The sequence below is a fragment of the Patiria miniata genome, unplaced genomic scaffold, assembly GCF_015706575.1.
Source record: "Patiria miniata isolate m_02_andy unplaced genomic scaffold, ASM1570657v1 HiC_scaffold_20, whole genome shotgun sequence".
In the NCBI taxonomy this organism is placed as follows: domain Eukaryota; kingdom Metazoa; phylum Echinodermata; class Asteroidea; order Valvatida; family Asterinidae; genus Patiria; species Patiria miniata.
The window spans coordinates 19203098-19217082 of NW_024037059.1; the positions used below are offsets into that span (position 1 = coordinate 19203098).

General features: G+C 42.0%; 1 protein-coding gene across 1 annotated transcript in view; it reads right to left on the reverse strand.

Annotated features, from left to right (window-relative positions):
* The window catches only part of LOC119727754 (IgGFc-binding protein-like), a 150493-nt gene that overhangs the window by 40851 nt on the left and 95657 nt on the right, over window positions 1-13985 (reverse strand). Inside the window, 12 exon segments of the mRNA XM_038199799.1 lie at window positions 748-858; window positions 1316-1496; window positions 1905-2104; window positions 2869-3048; window positions 4716-4868; window positions 5825-6124; window positions 7331-7478; window positions 8668-8805; window positions 9570-9674; window positions 10337-10545; window positions 11075-11194; window positions 12756-12927. Of these exon segments, the coding sequence (XP_038055727.1) occupies window positions 748-858; window positions 1316-1496; window positions 1905-2104; window positions 2869-3048; window positions 4716-4868; window positions 5825-6124; window positions 7331-7478; window positions 8668-8805; window positions 9570-9674; window positions 10337-10545; window positions 11075-11194; window positions 12756-12927 (2017 nt within the window).

The window sequence follows — 13985 nt, forward strand, 5'->3', positions numbered from 1 at the left end:
TTTCACAGGGAGTTTAGTCCCATTATTATCTTTAAACCAAGTATGCTTTTCGACAATAATTATGCCAGTTACTTTTTGGATAGCTGCAAATGATGGACTGTAGCTTTAAGGTTTGCTTCAAGGCTGATCTCTACTTCTAATGCAATTTTTTTTCTCCAAATCCAAGTTATTCAATCCATTTTGTACTAGATGCCATAGCATTAAAGGGAATGTACAACATTTGCTTTTGCTTCAATTTTCAGATATAAATGGATTTGGAGGATTAGCATGTTATAGCAAATATTGTTAAAATGACTTGTTTCACGTTTTGGGCTAGTAGATGCTGGAAAAACCAAGAAAACCTATCAAGTTCTTGTAGTCTGGTTCCCTGAACCCACTTAAAATGAAATGGAGCAATTAATACAATTTGGGGAATTGTAAGGTCAGAAAATCAGTCTAGCAGGCTTGTATCCCTTCACAGGTGTGTGATCAATTGCAAAAAAAGTCAGAATAACTAAATATGAAAAATGAAGAACAATTTTTGAAAAAAGCCAGTTTTCTCCGACGCTGGTCAGCCGACCAGCGTTGGAAAAATACAGTTTTTCTTGAAAATGTCAGCACACCAGGAGCCACGATTTTACAGGATGCTTTAGACTGTCAGTCCCTAACAATTCAGTAAGGTATTTCATGATAATTTGATCATATCGTTTTTTGATGTTTGCAAATGTTGTATTTTCCCCTAAAAGACGATCATTTTGTAACTCTTACCTTCTTCACAGTGGTCTCCCGTCCAGCCTCTCTCACAGAAGCAACTGTACTCTTCATGAAGGGCTACACATCGTCCTCCATTGGCACACTCTACACCGGCACATGCGTCAGCTGCGACAAAGAAGAATTCAACAAGGAAATATTATTATCGGTGATATTTTCAGGGGTAAATGATGGAGCTACGTAAGAAAATATACTAGTGCTCTACTAACTCAGCTTTTATGCCCATCGTTGGAAGTCACCAAATCTGAACAAAAAGCGACGAAATGTTGGGCAACCATGGACATAGAACTCGATAGCAAAGTTGGTAGAGCACCGGTATGGTCTTCCAGAATCCTTGGGTTCCAATCTTGCTCCTGCCAATTTCTTTGTTCAATCTCGTCTTGATTACTAGCAAAACTTGACACTTCCTTTTGTGGTCGTTATATCAAAAAGGATTATTTAGTGATCAATCAAACATTGGTTTGCCTTTTTCTTTGTAACTTGAAAAGGGATAAAAGTCATTAAGAAGGAGCAGTCTGAATTTTTGTCATATAAAAAAAAAGGAACTTTTCTGAATTGGACTCACGTTGGCATTCGTTGTCCATGAAAACGAAACCCTCATCACACTGGCAGGTAAAGCCCGGAGTCCGCTCGTGGGCAACACACGTGGCATTATCAGTACAGTTGGCTTCCTGGCAATCCAGCGTCCCGCCGGGCAGACAGTGGCACAGCTCCTCGCAGTCCGGTTTGAAAATGGAATCCCCCGGCTGCAACACAAGACGATGAGAGAGAAAAAGATTTCTGATTACTACGAATGAGGCTATTAGGCGAGGCAAAATCACAAATGGGAATTACAACTTTGAACGGGGTTTCATCTGTATTAAACAATCAAGATCTATTTAATCGAAAGTTATTGATGGGCATGTAGCATATGTCACTAACTTGGAGCACTATTTATTCTGAAAAAGGTTAATACTTGCAGTTTTATGGTCGATAACTGATTATTTATTATATCAAAAACATTTCACATCAAGTTTTTGTTCATAATGAGGTTCCTAATAAAGGTGTGCACATCACAAGCACAACGATTTTGTCTCTCCAACTAATGATTTTAATCAGTCATTACTAAACCAACACTTTCCTTCTATAATATTTGGGTTTTTGTGTGACCATACCTCAATGAAGCGGCCCATGCTTGCCATGAAGCAGCCGCACTCTTCCCTGGGTACGCATTTAGGCCCTTGCCGTACCGTTCCCTCGCGACACGCGCAGCCGGGCCGGCAGGGTAACGCACAGGATCTGTCGGGCTCGGCACAAGTCGGTGGGCAAGGGCTGACACACTCACTCAAGGTGGCACCCTCCGGGCATTCCAGCGCTGAGAATACGAAAGAAAAAAATTGGAAATTGTCAAAATAATTAATAATCACTGTAAATAAGATTTGAGGCTTCGCATGGTGGAGTATTGGTATCGTTTTGGTTTGCGGTAACACCATGTGGTAATAACTACTGCTTAGAAGATATTTAGTTCTGATAAGAACTTGTCCTGCTTATTATCAACTTTCACTAAGTAGTTTTTGTTCTGATAAGAACAGTTGAGACCAAAGACAAGTTCTTTTAGAACTTAAAGCAGGATTGTTCTTATCAGAACAAAAACTACTTAGCGAAAGTTGACAATAAGCAGGACAAGTTCTTTTCAGAACTAAATATCTTCTAAGCAGTAGTTATTACCACATGGTGTTACTGCAAACCGAAACGATACTAATAATTGTAGTGTTGAAAAAAGAATTTGACTATCCTAGTCAATTCAATTTTTTCTGTTCAACTTTTTTATTATTATAAATGCACCCAGTCAGTTTCCCATTTGTAGTTTATTTGATACAATAACTGACAGATATATCAATTGTTTTACTGAGAGGTTTTGCCTCCCTGAATTTTCTTCCTTAGAGAAACAAATTCAATTCGTTTCAACCATCGTTTTGACCAACGAATCCTCTAAAGCAACTAAGTAATCACAGATCACAAGTCCTAAGAAATGTAGATTTCTTTTTTGTTTTGCCCTCCCCCGATGTATTTGAAAAGGCACTGTATACTCAACAACAACAACAACAACCCCCTTCGTAAGAACTTGAATTTTCTTACGGCAGAAATTCCTGGATCGCCACAGCCCATTGTCAACGCCATTGAGTTGGCAGATATTGTCGTATGCTGACAGGGATGAGCACAGCTTGTCGTCGTCTGGTAGGGTAGAACACAGGTTCTGGATACAGTTGGCGAAGTATGGATGGGGCTGTACGACATCATGACATTTCTGGAATGGAGCTGAGGGAAGGAAATGGGATATGAGTAACCAACAATGCAGAAGGAGCAGGAACAGTGTCTGAACGCTGTTCTCCCGTGGCATCAAAATCAAGCTCCTCATTGCAACCTGAAGGACAAGAGGTCCAAAAATTCGGCAAAGCAATAACTGGTGAGCACTACTTAAATTTATATTTTCATTTACTTCTTCATTAGTGCTACACTCACCCGATTTTGTTTCACAAAAAAAGTATACACTTATGCTTTCTCTCTAGAAATCACATTTTCATTTTCAAATTTCACCCTTTTTTGCTACCAGTAGGATGCATCCTCATTCCTCCAAAATCTTCGATTATTACTTGAATTTATTCATTGGAGGGGTGATGCCTCAATCGTGCAAAATCCTCCAACGATCACTGTTAACACTTTGAGGCATTGCAGATGATATCGATAGCAAGTGTGGATGATTCCAAGTATAATCTATAGGCCATCAGCCTGGTGTTTGGTCATTATCAAATCAGGGCATAAATGATTATAGTGCGCATGCGCAATTTATATCGCCCCTAGAGTGGTAACCATGGGCGTCGCCAGGATTTTCTCTAGAGGGGGGCAGAACATATATTTTTCCCAAAAAATTCTTGTATTTCTCAACAAATTCTCAATTTATTAGTTTAAGAGGGGGGCAGGGACATTTTGCCCCCCCCCCCCCCACCCATTAAATTTACACAACTATGACTTCGCGCCTCTTTTTCTTTCTTTCTTTCTTTTTTTTTTCTTCCTTTTTCTTCCTTTTTTTTTTTTTTTTTTGGCTTTTCCAGGGGGGGGGGCAAGCGCCCCCCTTGCCCCCCCCCTCGCGACGCCCATGGTGGTAACAAGCGTTTTGATGGACATTTTGAAAAAAAGGGTGATAACACCCAAAAAGCTGCCACCGCTGCAATGCTATCGGATATTTTCCAACTCTGGAGGTGTATACCGTGCCAAAAATCGCTATGACGATTATTCCCCTCATTTGATACCGGTGGCCAACATTTTGGACCAAGGCTGATGGCCTACTAGGTGTCATTTATGTCTTGCTAAATATAAACAACACAAGGTACACAACCCCGATGTATCCAAAGGCAGAGCTCTTTGCTTGACACAATGCATCCTCCAAAAATCAACTGACAAATGTGTGTCATACAGCCTCAATCCTTCAAAATCCTCCACTACAGGGCGAGTAAAAAAAAACGAAACCCAAATGTCGGGACCATTGTTTTAGTGAAGTTCTGCATGCAGCACTTTCAAAATCTGGGATATGAAAGCCCAATTCATAAGCTTTCATTCAGTACAAGATTCATTCAAACCACCGTTTTAAGGTTCTGTCCATGGATCACAAAAAAGTTCAGTGTTCTTTCAGCAAATCGAAAACAAATCACATAAGGATGTGTGTGAACTGTTTTCGTTTTGCTGAAAGAACACACATCTTTTTTGTGATCCGTGGATAGATCTTTAAAATGGTGGTTGTGTTTAAAATTCTGTAACTTGAAAAGTACATGAATGATTTGAATGATTCTTGTACTAAAAGAAAGCTTATGAATTGGGCTTTCATATCCTAGATTTTGAAAGTCATGCATGCACCCTGTAGTGCAATGAAGGGAGTTTGGAGGACTTCGGAAGGCTAGGGTTAATGAGTAACTTGCTTGGAAACCTACACAGAAATTCCCGACGACTCTCCAGCTGACAGACCAGATGAGAGGCCCGTGCCTTGCAGGAGACATCTCGCCACTTCTCGTTGTTGTAGATCAGGGCGCAGTTTTCCTCTATGAGCCCAGTATCTGCGTCATTGGGTTGGTCCTCGTCCCAAGCTGTGAAGAAAAAAAAGATCAAAAGGAACAATTGGGAACCTCAATTTGGCAAAGTATTTGGGAAAATCTGTAACTTGATGAGCAAAGAGCACTCTTAAGTACCGGAATGGTGTCTGGAGGGCACATTTTGGCTAAGATTGCAGTTAAAATATTCTGCTGTACCCAAACTTTTATCCCCATTCCAGCAAGTTCGTATCTGAAGCACAGAGTACAGCTGTGTGTGAATTTGGGGGATTGACAATGCAGTGCGCCACTGAGAGTTTGCCATGGAGAGTCCATTTTTCAACTTTACGGTCGACAAAACATGGCCCACTGAGTGAGTGTCAGTCGACAACTGGAGCTAATTTGTTATAGATTGGGGCATAGCGTTCTGCCGCCTTACAACAAAACACCATAATGATAACAAGAAAAGAAAAGGGCAAACATATACTTGAATCATAGGCTTGCGACACTACTGACTGAAAAAAAATGAACAATTTCAAATGTCCCGCGCTGCGAATTTGTCGACCATCTCCCACAATGCACTAGGAAAAATGAACCCTCCGTGGCAAACTCTTGGTGGCGCACTACATTGTGAATCGCCCGTATTCAGGTGATCTGAAAGCAATAGTTGTTATTCACATATCAACAGTTTGACTTTTGCGTTACCAGCGACAAACATCGCTACGCACATACGGAGGCTACCAGTACTGAAGAAAGATTTGCTTCTCGACAGTTATTTGGACGATGAATTTCACGGCTCGCCATTCTGTGCTGACAGCATTGGCACAGAAATTCTGTGCTAACTCTGTTATCAAATAATCCATAGTTACAAGATAAACCCATAAGCTCAAGCTCAAATTCTTTGCTGACCAACAAAATAACGATACCACAGAATTTTCCGTTATAATTAGAAGAAATCCTCTGCCTACAGTAAGTAGAGTCGTGAAAGTGGCGCTTCGTTATAATGCACTCACCCCAGTGTCCAGTCAGGGATTCCTCAGACCAGAAGTGGCCTTCCTCCCCACACGTCCAGCGGCCCTCGTGCCCCTCATCGGTGCAGCCCAGCCAGAACGGGCCGTCCAGCAGCCCCACGGTAGCGTTCCTGAAGCCCCAGGCTTCAATCTCCGTCCTGGGGTCATACAGCCTGCCTCCATGGGTCTGGCATTCGCGCTGAGCCGCCGCGTAGGTCAGGCCCTCCTCCGCCTCGCTGACGTAGTAACAGATGTGAAGTTGCTCCTCGGTGGGGAGTGCGAACCATCCCGTTGGACAGGCAACTGTCACATGACAAAGACAATCACCAACAACTGATTCATAAGATGGAATTTGTGCCAGGATGATGTCAATTCAATGTTGGACACCGACGTATAGATTTTATACACTTAGTGTTGTCTCGAGTGATTGTGACAAAAAATCACTGGGGTGGGACTCGAACCGACGACCTCCTGCTTACTAGAGCAAAGGTCTTACCACTCAACCACCAAGCTTGCCGGGGTCGGCTGGCTGGTTGGAATCAGCAAAACCCAATATTGAACCACCTTCAAATAGCCTTTGAAAGAATGTAAAATATTTGAACTTGCTTTTGGGCATGCCGTCGGGGAAACCAATGTTATCCACACATTTATCCAAAGGTGAAGCCTTGTTGCAATAATTTAAAATTACACAAATGTGAAACCAACAAAAGGGTAAAAAGGACCTGATTTCATAGGAGTTCAAAATTTATGTGACACCGGAAAAGTGTTTAAGACCAACCAGCCGGTGTGTCATCAACCATTCATAAATACCTCAGACAGTTTAGCCATTCCTATTGGTCGAGAGCCCGTCACGTGGCCGGTCTTAAACGGATGATAAAGACATGGCTAGCTGGTCTTAAACACTTTTCCAGTGTCACATAAAATGTGGACTCCTAAAAATCCAGTGCCTCTTACCGTTTCATTGGTTGAACGTTCACAATCCTCACGTAGGCATGCGCAACACTACCAGTGAGTCAGAATTTTATAGTTCTAAATTCAACACGCAACGCCCCAGGTGCGTTCTGCGCGACATCGCGCAGAATGTGCTACGCGCGCGTCAATCTCCATAAAAGGGTTGTTTACATCTTACTCGCCAGCTGAACACTCCATTATTTTGCTAAAGGGATGTTTCAAAAAGCTGGAGTGAACTTGTTGATCAAAATCAGGATTTTGTGAACGAATTCCTTGATTTTTTTTTTACCGAAAAGGTATTTATGAATGGGAATAAATATGTGCTCGGTCGGTATTAATCACTCTGTTTAAGACTGCTTAGAGTCTGGGTGCTGATAATTACCCGAGCCGGATTATCAGCACCCAGACTCTAAGCAGTCTTAAACAGAGTGATTAAAACCTCTCGAGCACACATTTATTCCCTTATTTAAAACCACCCACATGACAGGCTCTCGACCAATAGAGACGGGTAAACTGTCTTAGGTATTTTATGAATAATGGTTACGGTTGAACACCTACCGTTCGGTGACATCAGAATGGAGCACTTCTGTACAGCTTCTCTTAGATTGCAGGATCTATCCGCACAGGTTTGATAGTCGTCCCCTGGTTCAGGACATGGCTCTGCGTTAGACAGCCAGGCCGTGCCATACCCATGAGCATTCGGATACTGTGGAATCACGGATCAAAACACCACATTTCAAAAAAGTTGGTATTGTTCGATTTTTTTTATTTCTATTTTTGATTTCAAAATCATTTATTTCCATCATTCTCGCATGGATCAGAATTGGATGGATCTCTGGTCTCCTTTTATGCAGTGGAATTGAGTATTTGGATTTTTTTGGGGAGGGGGGTGGCAGAATCCTTTTAGGGCTTATCTTTTAAGAGTTGTAGAAAGTTCATATATTGTTAAGTTTTATGAAATAAGTTTTAAAAAATGTCTGTTTAAGGGGGAGTTCTCCAACAGCGATGGCCGTCTTTGAAAGAGACCTATTCTACTGTTGTAAACAAAAGTACAGCGAAATCTCGATAAGTCAAACCCCAAGTGACAGGTTCCAAATTTGACTTAAGCAGAGTTCTGAGCTAAGCAGGGTTGTATATCATTGTGATACTACTGAAGGCAATGGATTCTTTAATTGACTTTAAACAGTTGTTTGTTATCAGAGTTTGACTTCACAGTAAATAGTGGTTGAGGAATCATATCAAATCCTTTGTGGTCAAAAGGACCCCATGTAAACTGGCCAAAGGGCACAGCCAGATGACCTTGGGCATAGAGATTAACAGCTCCCGGGCTCTGTGTATACAGTAGCACTGCCTAGCACGTGTACAGTAAACAGACCCTACGCGCTGAGCCATTGAGCAACGGCAAATTTTATTGGAGTTTAGATGTACAATTCTTTAGTAAATGAATACACGCGAGCCTAAACCTTAACCAATCACAATAAGGGTTATATTGTTAGAAAGCTGACGAGACGAAGAAAAATGACTCGAGAGATCTAAGCTCCCAGGTGGCGCTATTTAACGTTATGATGATGTTAATGGACCAGTTCTTGGCTGGACGCTTGGTTTACACACAAAACGGGGAGATTTTTGACTGAAAATGCAATGTTTAACATCAATTCGCGAGTGAAATTCAGTGTTTTATTCAGTTTTGCTTTCATTTTCTGAAAGAGTATATTGTTAGGGTCACACTGTAGTGAGATCTAAGGTATACCCTGTCGAAAAATGAAGTGGTGGCGACAGATGTGAAAAAAGGCCCATTTTTAATGATTTTTTAGCCGCGTTCTCTCATAGAGGTTGCACATAAAAACCGGCCCGGTGGGTTAGTTCCCCAAAGGAATTCATATGCTCCGTCTTACATCTCCCAAGCCAGGCTCTTGATTGGTGACGGCGCCACAGATGCCACAGACTTCGTCGGCGTAGGCAGACGGAAGAGTGATGTCGACAAGATCCCGGCCGTTCCAGGCTACCGTCAGACCAAAATCGGTGGACACCTTCTGCAATACACGACAGGAAACAAAGTACAACTCATCAGTCGACATTCACTTTAATGTAAACCATTCAGAAACCCAACCCAATCTGAAAATGTGTAAGCCACTGTCTTCTGATGGCTCACCAAACCAAACCTAACTTACCTCATAATAATAATAATAATAATAATTTGGGAAGCTAATCATCCTTACTCGCAGCTGGTATGCTGAATTGCGAAGGACGCGGCTACAACGTGGTCGGGCCGCTGGCACGTAAAGGCGCCTATGGCTGCCGGCCACATCGACCCATATATGACCACGGAGCACAGCCTGAGATCGAAAGTGTTTGATTATTCCGGAGTGAGGAAAACCGGAGGGCCTGGAGGAAAAACCCTCGTGGCACAGGAGAGAACCAACGCACAACTCTACTCACATGTGATCCGCGGCCGGGTTTCGAACCGTGGTCACCTTGGTGAGAGGCGAGCGCTCTACGCACAAGCCACCCATGCCACCCTAACTTAGACAAGTGTGTATTTGCATGCAATCGGGGACCCCTTTTTGTTTAAAGATGTGGTGGCTATAGCTTTTGCACATTCGGAAAGTTGTGAGTACTTCGTGTGCGAACCAGTGCAGTACAGTAGTGCCATGCTGTGTTTAATCCACCGAGCTCTCAAAAGAGGTAAAAACGCGCCCTCTTTTGTTGGCGCACGGAACCCAGAGCGTTGATCACACCAACAACCTTTGTGAGCCCGGACCGATATATGAGATACTTCCATAAGACAAGACCTTACCACAAGCCATCCATACTGGTTGATATCAATTCCTGCCTGGATGTAGGGGTAGTGCTGCTCCTCTCCGTTGACCGTCAATTCCATCCTTTTTTTCAGCTGGACATTCTGATGCAAATACAATCAATTCAAAACAGGAATGTTGCTATAACCAAACAAATGACCATATTGGGTTTTTTTGTCTCTAAAGAAGGGTAGGTCGGTGAAAAAAATATATTTCTGAGAAAAAAAAAATGCAGTTGCACCCTTAGGCCAAAAAAAAAGTCTCCGGTTTCTGGTATGGAGCTTGCCCAAAAAGTGTTGCGGTTACGTGGCTTTTTAAATTTTTTACCTGACTTTTTTGCTTCAAATGTCGGCTGATGACTGCAAATGGTGCCCGACTAAACTTAGTGCAAATATAAGGGAGTCCAGAGAGGCCACATAAAGCTTATTCTCGACCACAACCCAATCGAAAAACACGTTAAAATTGTGCAGCAGCAGGATTCCAGTCAAACCAGTGAGTTTGGCGGTTTTGAGACATCATCTTTCATTGAAAAAAAAAAACTTTTTCATTTTGCCGACGCGCATGGCTACGGCGACGCACGCGCATACCAGAAACCGGAGACTTCTTTTTTTTGGCCTTATAGATGGCTAATTTTAATGAATCCAAGTGCGTATTGTCTCTAGTTTTGTTTCTTGCCAATGAGTTTATCATGAGTTGATATCGCTCTCTAAACCATATTTGGCAAGACGTAGTCAACTCACAAGCAGTGGCCTAAAAAATTACCTACCTGGTCCCCGATGAATATGTGAACTGCCTCAATACGAGACATGTGCGGGAATTCATCGTCTGGTTCGTTCTCCAGTACCACCTGGAAGGGGTTTTGTGGCATTCCGCAGGCCCTGGCCAAGACGTAACTGCAAGTTCCGTAGAAGTTGAAGACTTCGCCGTCAAACCTGTCGTAGTGGGTATGGCCACTAACTGAACAGGAACTGACACCTTCAAGAAAATTAAAAAGAAAGAGAGAATTAAACTTAAGAGTATATTTCACTTTTTTTTGTAAGGGTTTGCGGGTATTATGAAAGAGAATAAAACTCTTCAATTGGATATTCCATTGACAAGTTATGGCTGTTTAAATTGCACGTCAATTGCCATGTCAAAAAAGTAAAATACTGAGAAAAGGCCTTTAAATATTCAGGTTTTGTATTCATTTACCCATCTTAAAAAATATACATAATTACCAGCGCCTTGAGTACCTAATTGTTGGTAGATACGTGCGCTATATAAGACTCCGGTATTATTATTCGTGAACATGAAAGATACCAATTGTTTTTCCTTAAAAACCTTTTCTTCCAAGATTATTAAACTACTTCTCTATTATACTATTTCTAAATTATGTGTGGTAGATATATCCAAAGATTACAAAAACAAATGAATAAGAAATTCAAAAAAAAAACATCATCCCAGTTTCTCCACCATGGCCTGTGCCCAGTTCCGCCTCATTTTGCCCGAACGCCTCTCTATTTACCCTCGTCACAGTGATCTCCCATCCAGCGTCCTCTACAGACACATTTGTACGGAGGTCCGTCTTCTGCCGTCACAACACATATGCCGTCATTGTCACATGGGTTAGGGTAACACGGATCCTCTGCAAATCAAAAGAGAAGACATACAAATTGGGATTCTTGTCAAGTCACAAAATAGGGCTCGTTCAATGACGGCCATCTCTCTTGGAAAACCGCAACTGCGTATTTTATGCAATCAAGCATGCAATGCGCAGTGTTGCAAATGTTCCGAACACGCACGCTTGTTGCTCGAAATGTTTTCGAAATATGACGCAGGCAATGCGCCTTATGCAAGTTGACGCTCAAATGCGGATGCACGTGGCCATCTGTAGGAAATGACGTCATTTGAACGAGACCTTGAGCTCTTAACTAATAAAAGATAGAACGTGTACTTGAAAGATAGACCTTGTATGCTGCAGTTACCCCATTTCAATGCAGTAACAACGAATGCTCATAAGGTTTCGTTGAATCCCTATCCTAGCATTACAAAACCACTGCCCACTGACTCCACCATCAAGCATGAGGTGTATGCTCTTAAAGAGGTTGTGGAATGCTCGAAGACATTTCTGTCATTTTTTGCGTATATGTAGCCTAAGGTGTGATGAAATAAAAACGACTATTGTTTCTGTCATGAAAAAATGAGTACAAAAGGTACTTTTGGGAGCTATTTTTCAGGTCCTGTTTCGACCCGAACGTGCAATTTGTGTAAAAGTCGTCGTTGCGGGCAGCAAACAAAACACAGTAAATCGTGACGTAATAACCAGGACTCGTTTATGCTACTCTGCATCGGGAGTCCTGTTTATTAGGTCACGATTTACTGTGTTTTGTTTGCTGCCCACAACGATGACTTTTACACAAATTGCACGTTCGGGTCGAAACAGGCATGACAGGACTTGAAAAACAGCTCCCAAAAGTACCTTTTGTACTCATTTTATGACAGAAACAATAGTCGTTTTTATTTCATCACACCTTAGGCTACATATACCCGAAAAATGACGGAAATGTCTTCGAGCATTCCACAACCTCTTTAACTCTGTACATACTAACCCACAAATTCAGGACAAGAAATACATATATACATAAGGACTAATGATACCTTTTCCTATGCTTGTACCCTAACTTCGAAGAACAGGTACAAATATATGAGAACACATTTTATAGGTGGTAAGATATGAGCAATTTTGACAGTCCAAACCGAACTTATAAAATGCACAGTTTCATTAAACTTACCAAAAATACTAATTTTTTGTTTGCAAAGTGCCGGGGGAAAGATATATATAGCTCTGTTGGATCAGGACCAAAATAATATCCTTAAGGTTGCAAGTTTACATCCCTTAAGAGGCTTCAGCTGATTTTGTTCTGTTTATTTTTGCAGCTTTTGTATGATGAGAAAACCTTTTTGTAAAAATGCAAGCACAGCAATCACAAAGAACATAATAATATGCACATAATACAAATTATTATTATTATTATTATTAATCATTTCTGGTAATGAAACCAAGGATTCCTCAAATGCGCCCTAGGGCACTGTAGCTCGCAGGCCTGAAAAAAACCTGTGGAGAGAAGACAATGAGAAGAAGTTACAGTTTTAGAGGAAAGTACCGCTACGCCAACCTGACTCTCAAGAAAGTACCAGACACGTACCTATGCACTCCGTCCCGTTGCGTCTGTATCCGTGATTACAGTGGCATCCGTAGTCACCGTCTCGGACGGTGCACGTGGCGTTTTCATGGCACTCCACTGCTTCACAGTTAGGTTCCCCGCCTTCACAACGGCAGACCTCATGGCAATCTTGACGGTAGTATTCCTCATCATGCTGGTCAAGGGGATGGTACCACAAAATAAAATGTTTCACGTTTCCATATTTAATACTGAGAGAATACAGAGAACACTGATCTCAGTTAACCTATATCTGCTTACAATAGCTCCGCTTTAATTGTACAGAGGCTTATCCATTTTTTTTTATAGCCAGGGGCCGGGGGAAAAACAAACTTAAGACTATACTCTATCAACGTCTGAACTGTCTTAAAACTGTAGAAACATTTACAATAAAAAAATGCCAAAATGTCCGGGGGGGGGGGGGGAGAGAGAGTTACATTAGGAAAACAAAACCGAGTTGTGGACCAGGACTAATGTGAACACAGCTTTTCTTTCGTAGGATGGAATTTTGCGTCGGGGTGATGTAAATCAATATTAGGTTTTGCCTAATACAGACATTTTACCACTCTTTTCTTATTAAGAAACAAAGCAATCACTCGGGTGGGACTCGAACCCACGGCCTCCTGCTATCTAGTGCAGACGTCTTACCACTCTTTTCTTATTAAGAAACAAAGCAATCACTCGGGTGGGACTCGAACCCACGGCCTCCTCCTATCTAGTGCAGACGTCTTACCACTCTTTTCTTATTAAGAAACAAAGCAATCACTCGGGTGGGACTCGAACCCACGGCCTCCTGCTATCTAGTGCAGACGTCTTACCACTCTTTTTTTATTAAGAAACAAAGCAATCACTCGGGTGGGACTCGAACCCACGACCTCCTGCTATCTAGTGCAGACGTCTTACCACTCTTTTCTTATTAAGAAACAAAGCAATCACTCCGGTGGGACTCGAACCCACGACCTCCTGCTATCTATTGCAGACGTCTTACCACTCTTTTCTTATTAAGAAACAAAGCAATCACTCGGGTGGGACTGGAACCCACGACCTCCTACTATCTAGTGCAGACGTCTTACCACTCTTTTCTTATTAAGAAACAAAGCAATCACTCGGGTGGGACTCGAACCCACGGCCTCCTGCTATCTATTGCAGACGTCTTACCACTCTTTTCTTATTAAGAAACAAAGCAATCACTTGGGTGGGACTCGAACCCACAAC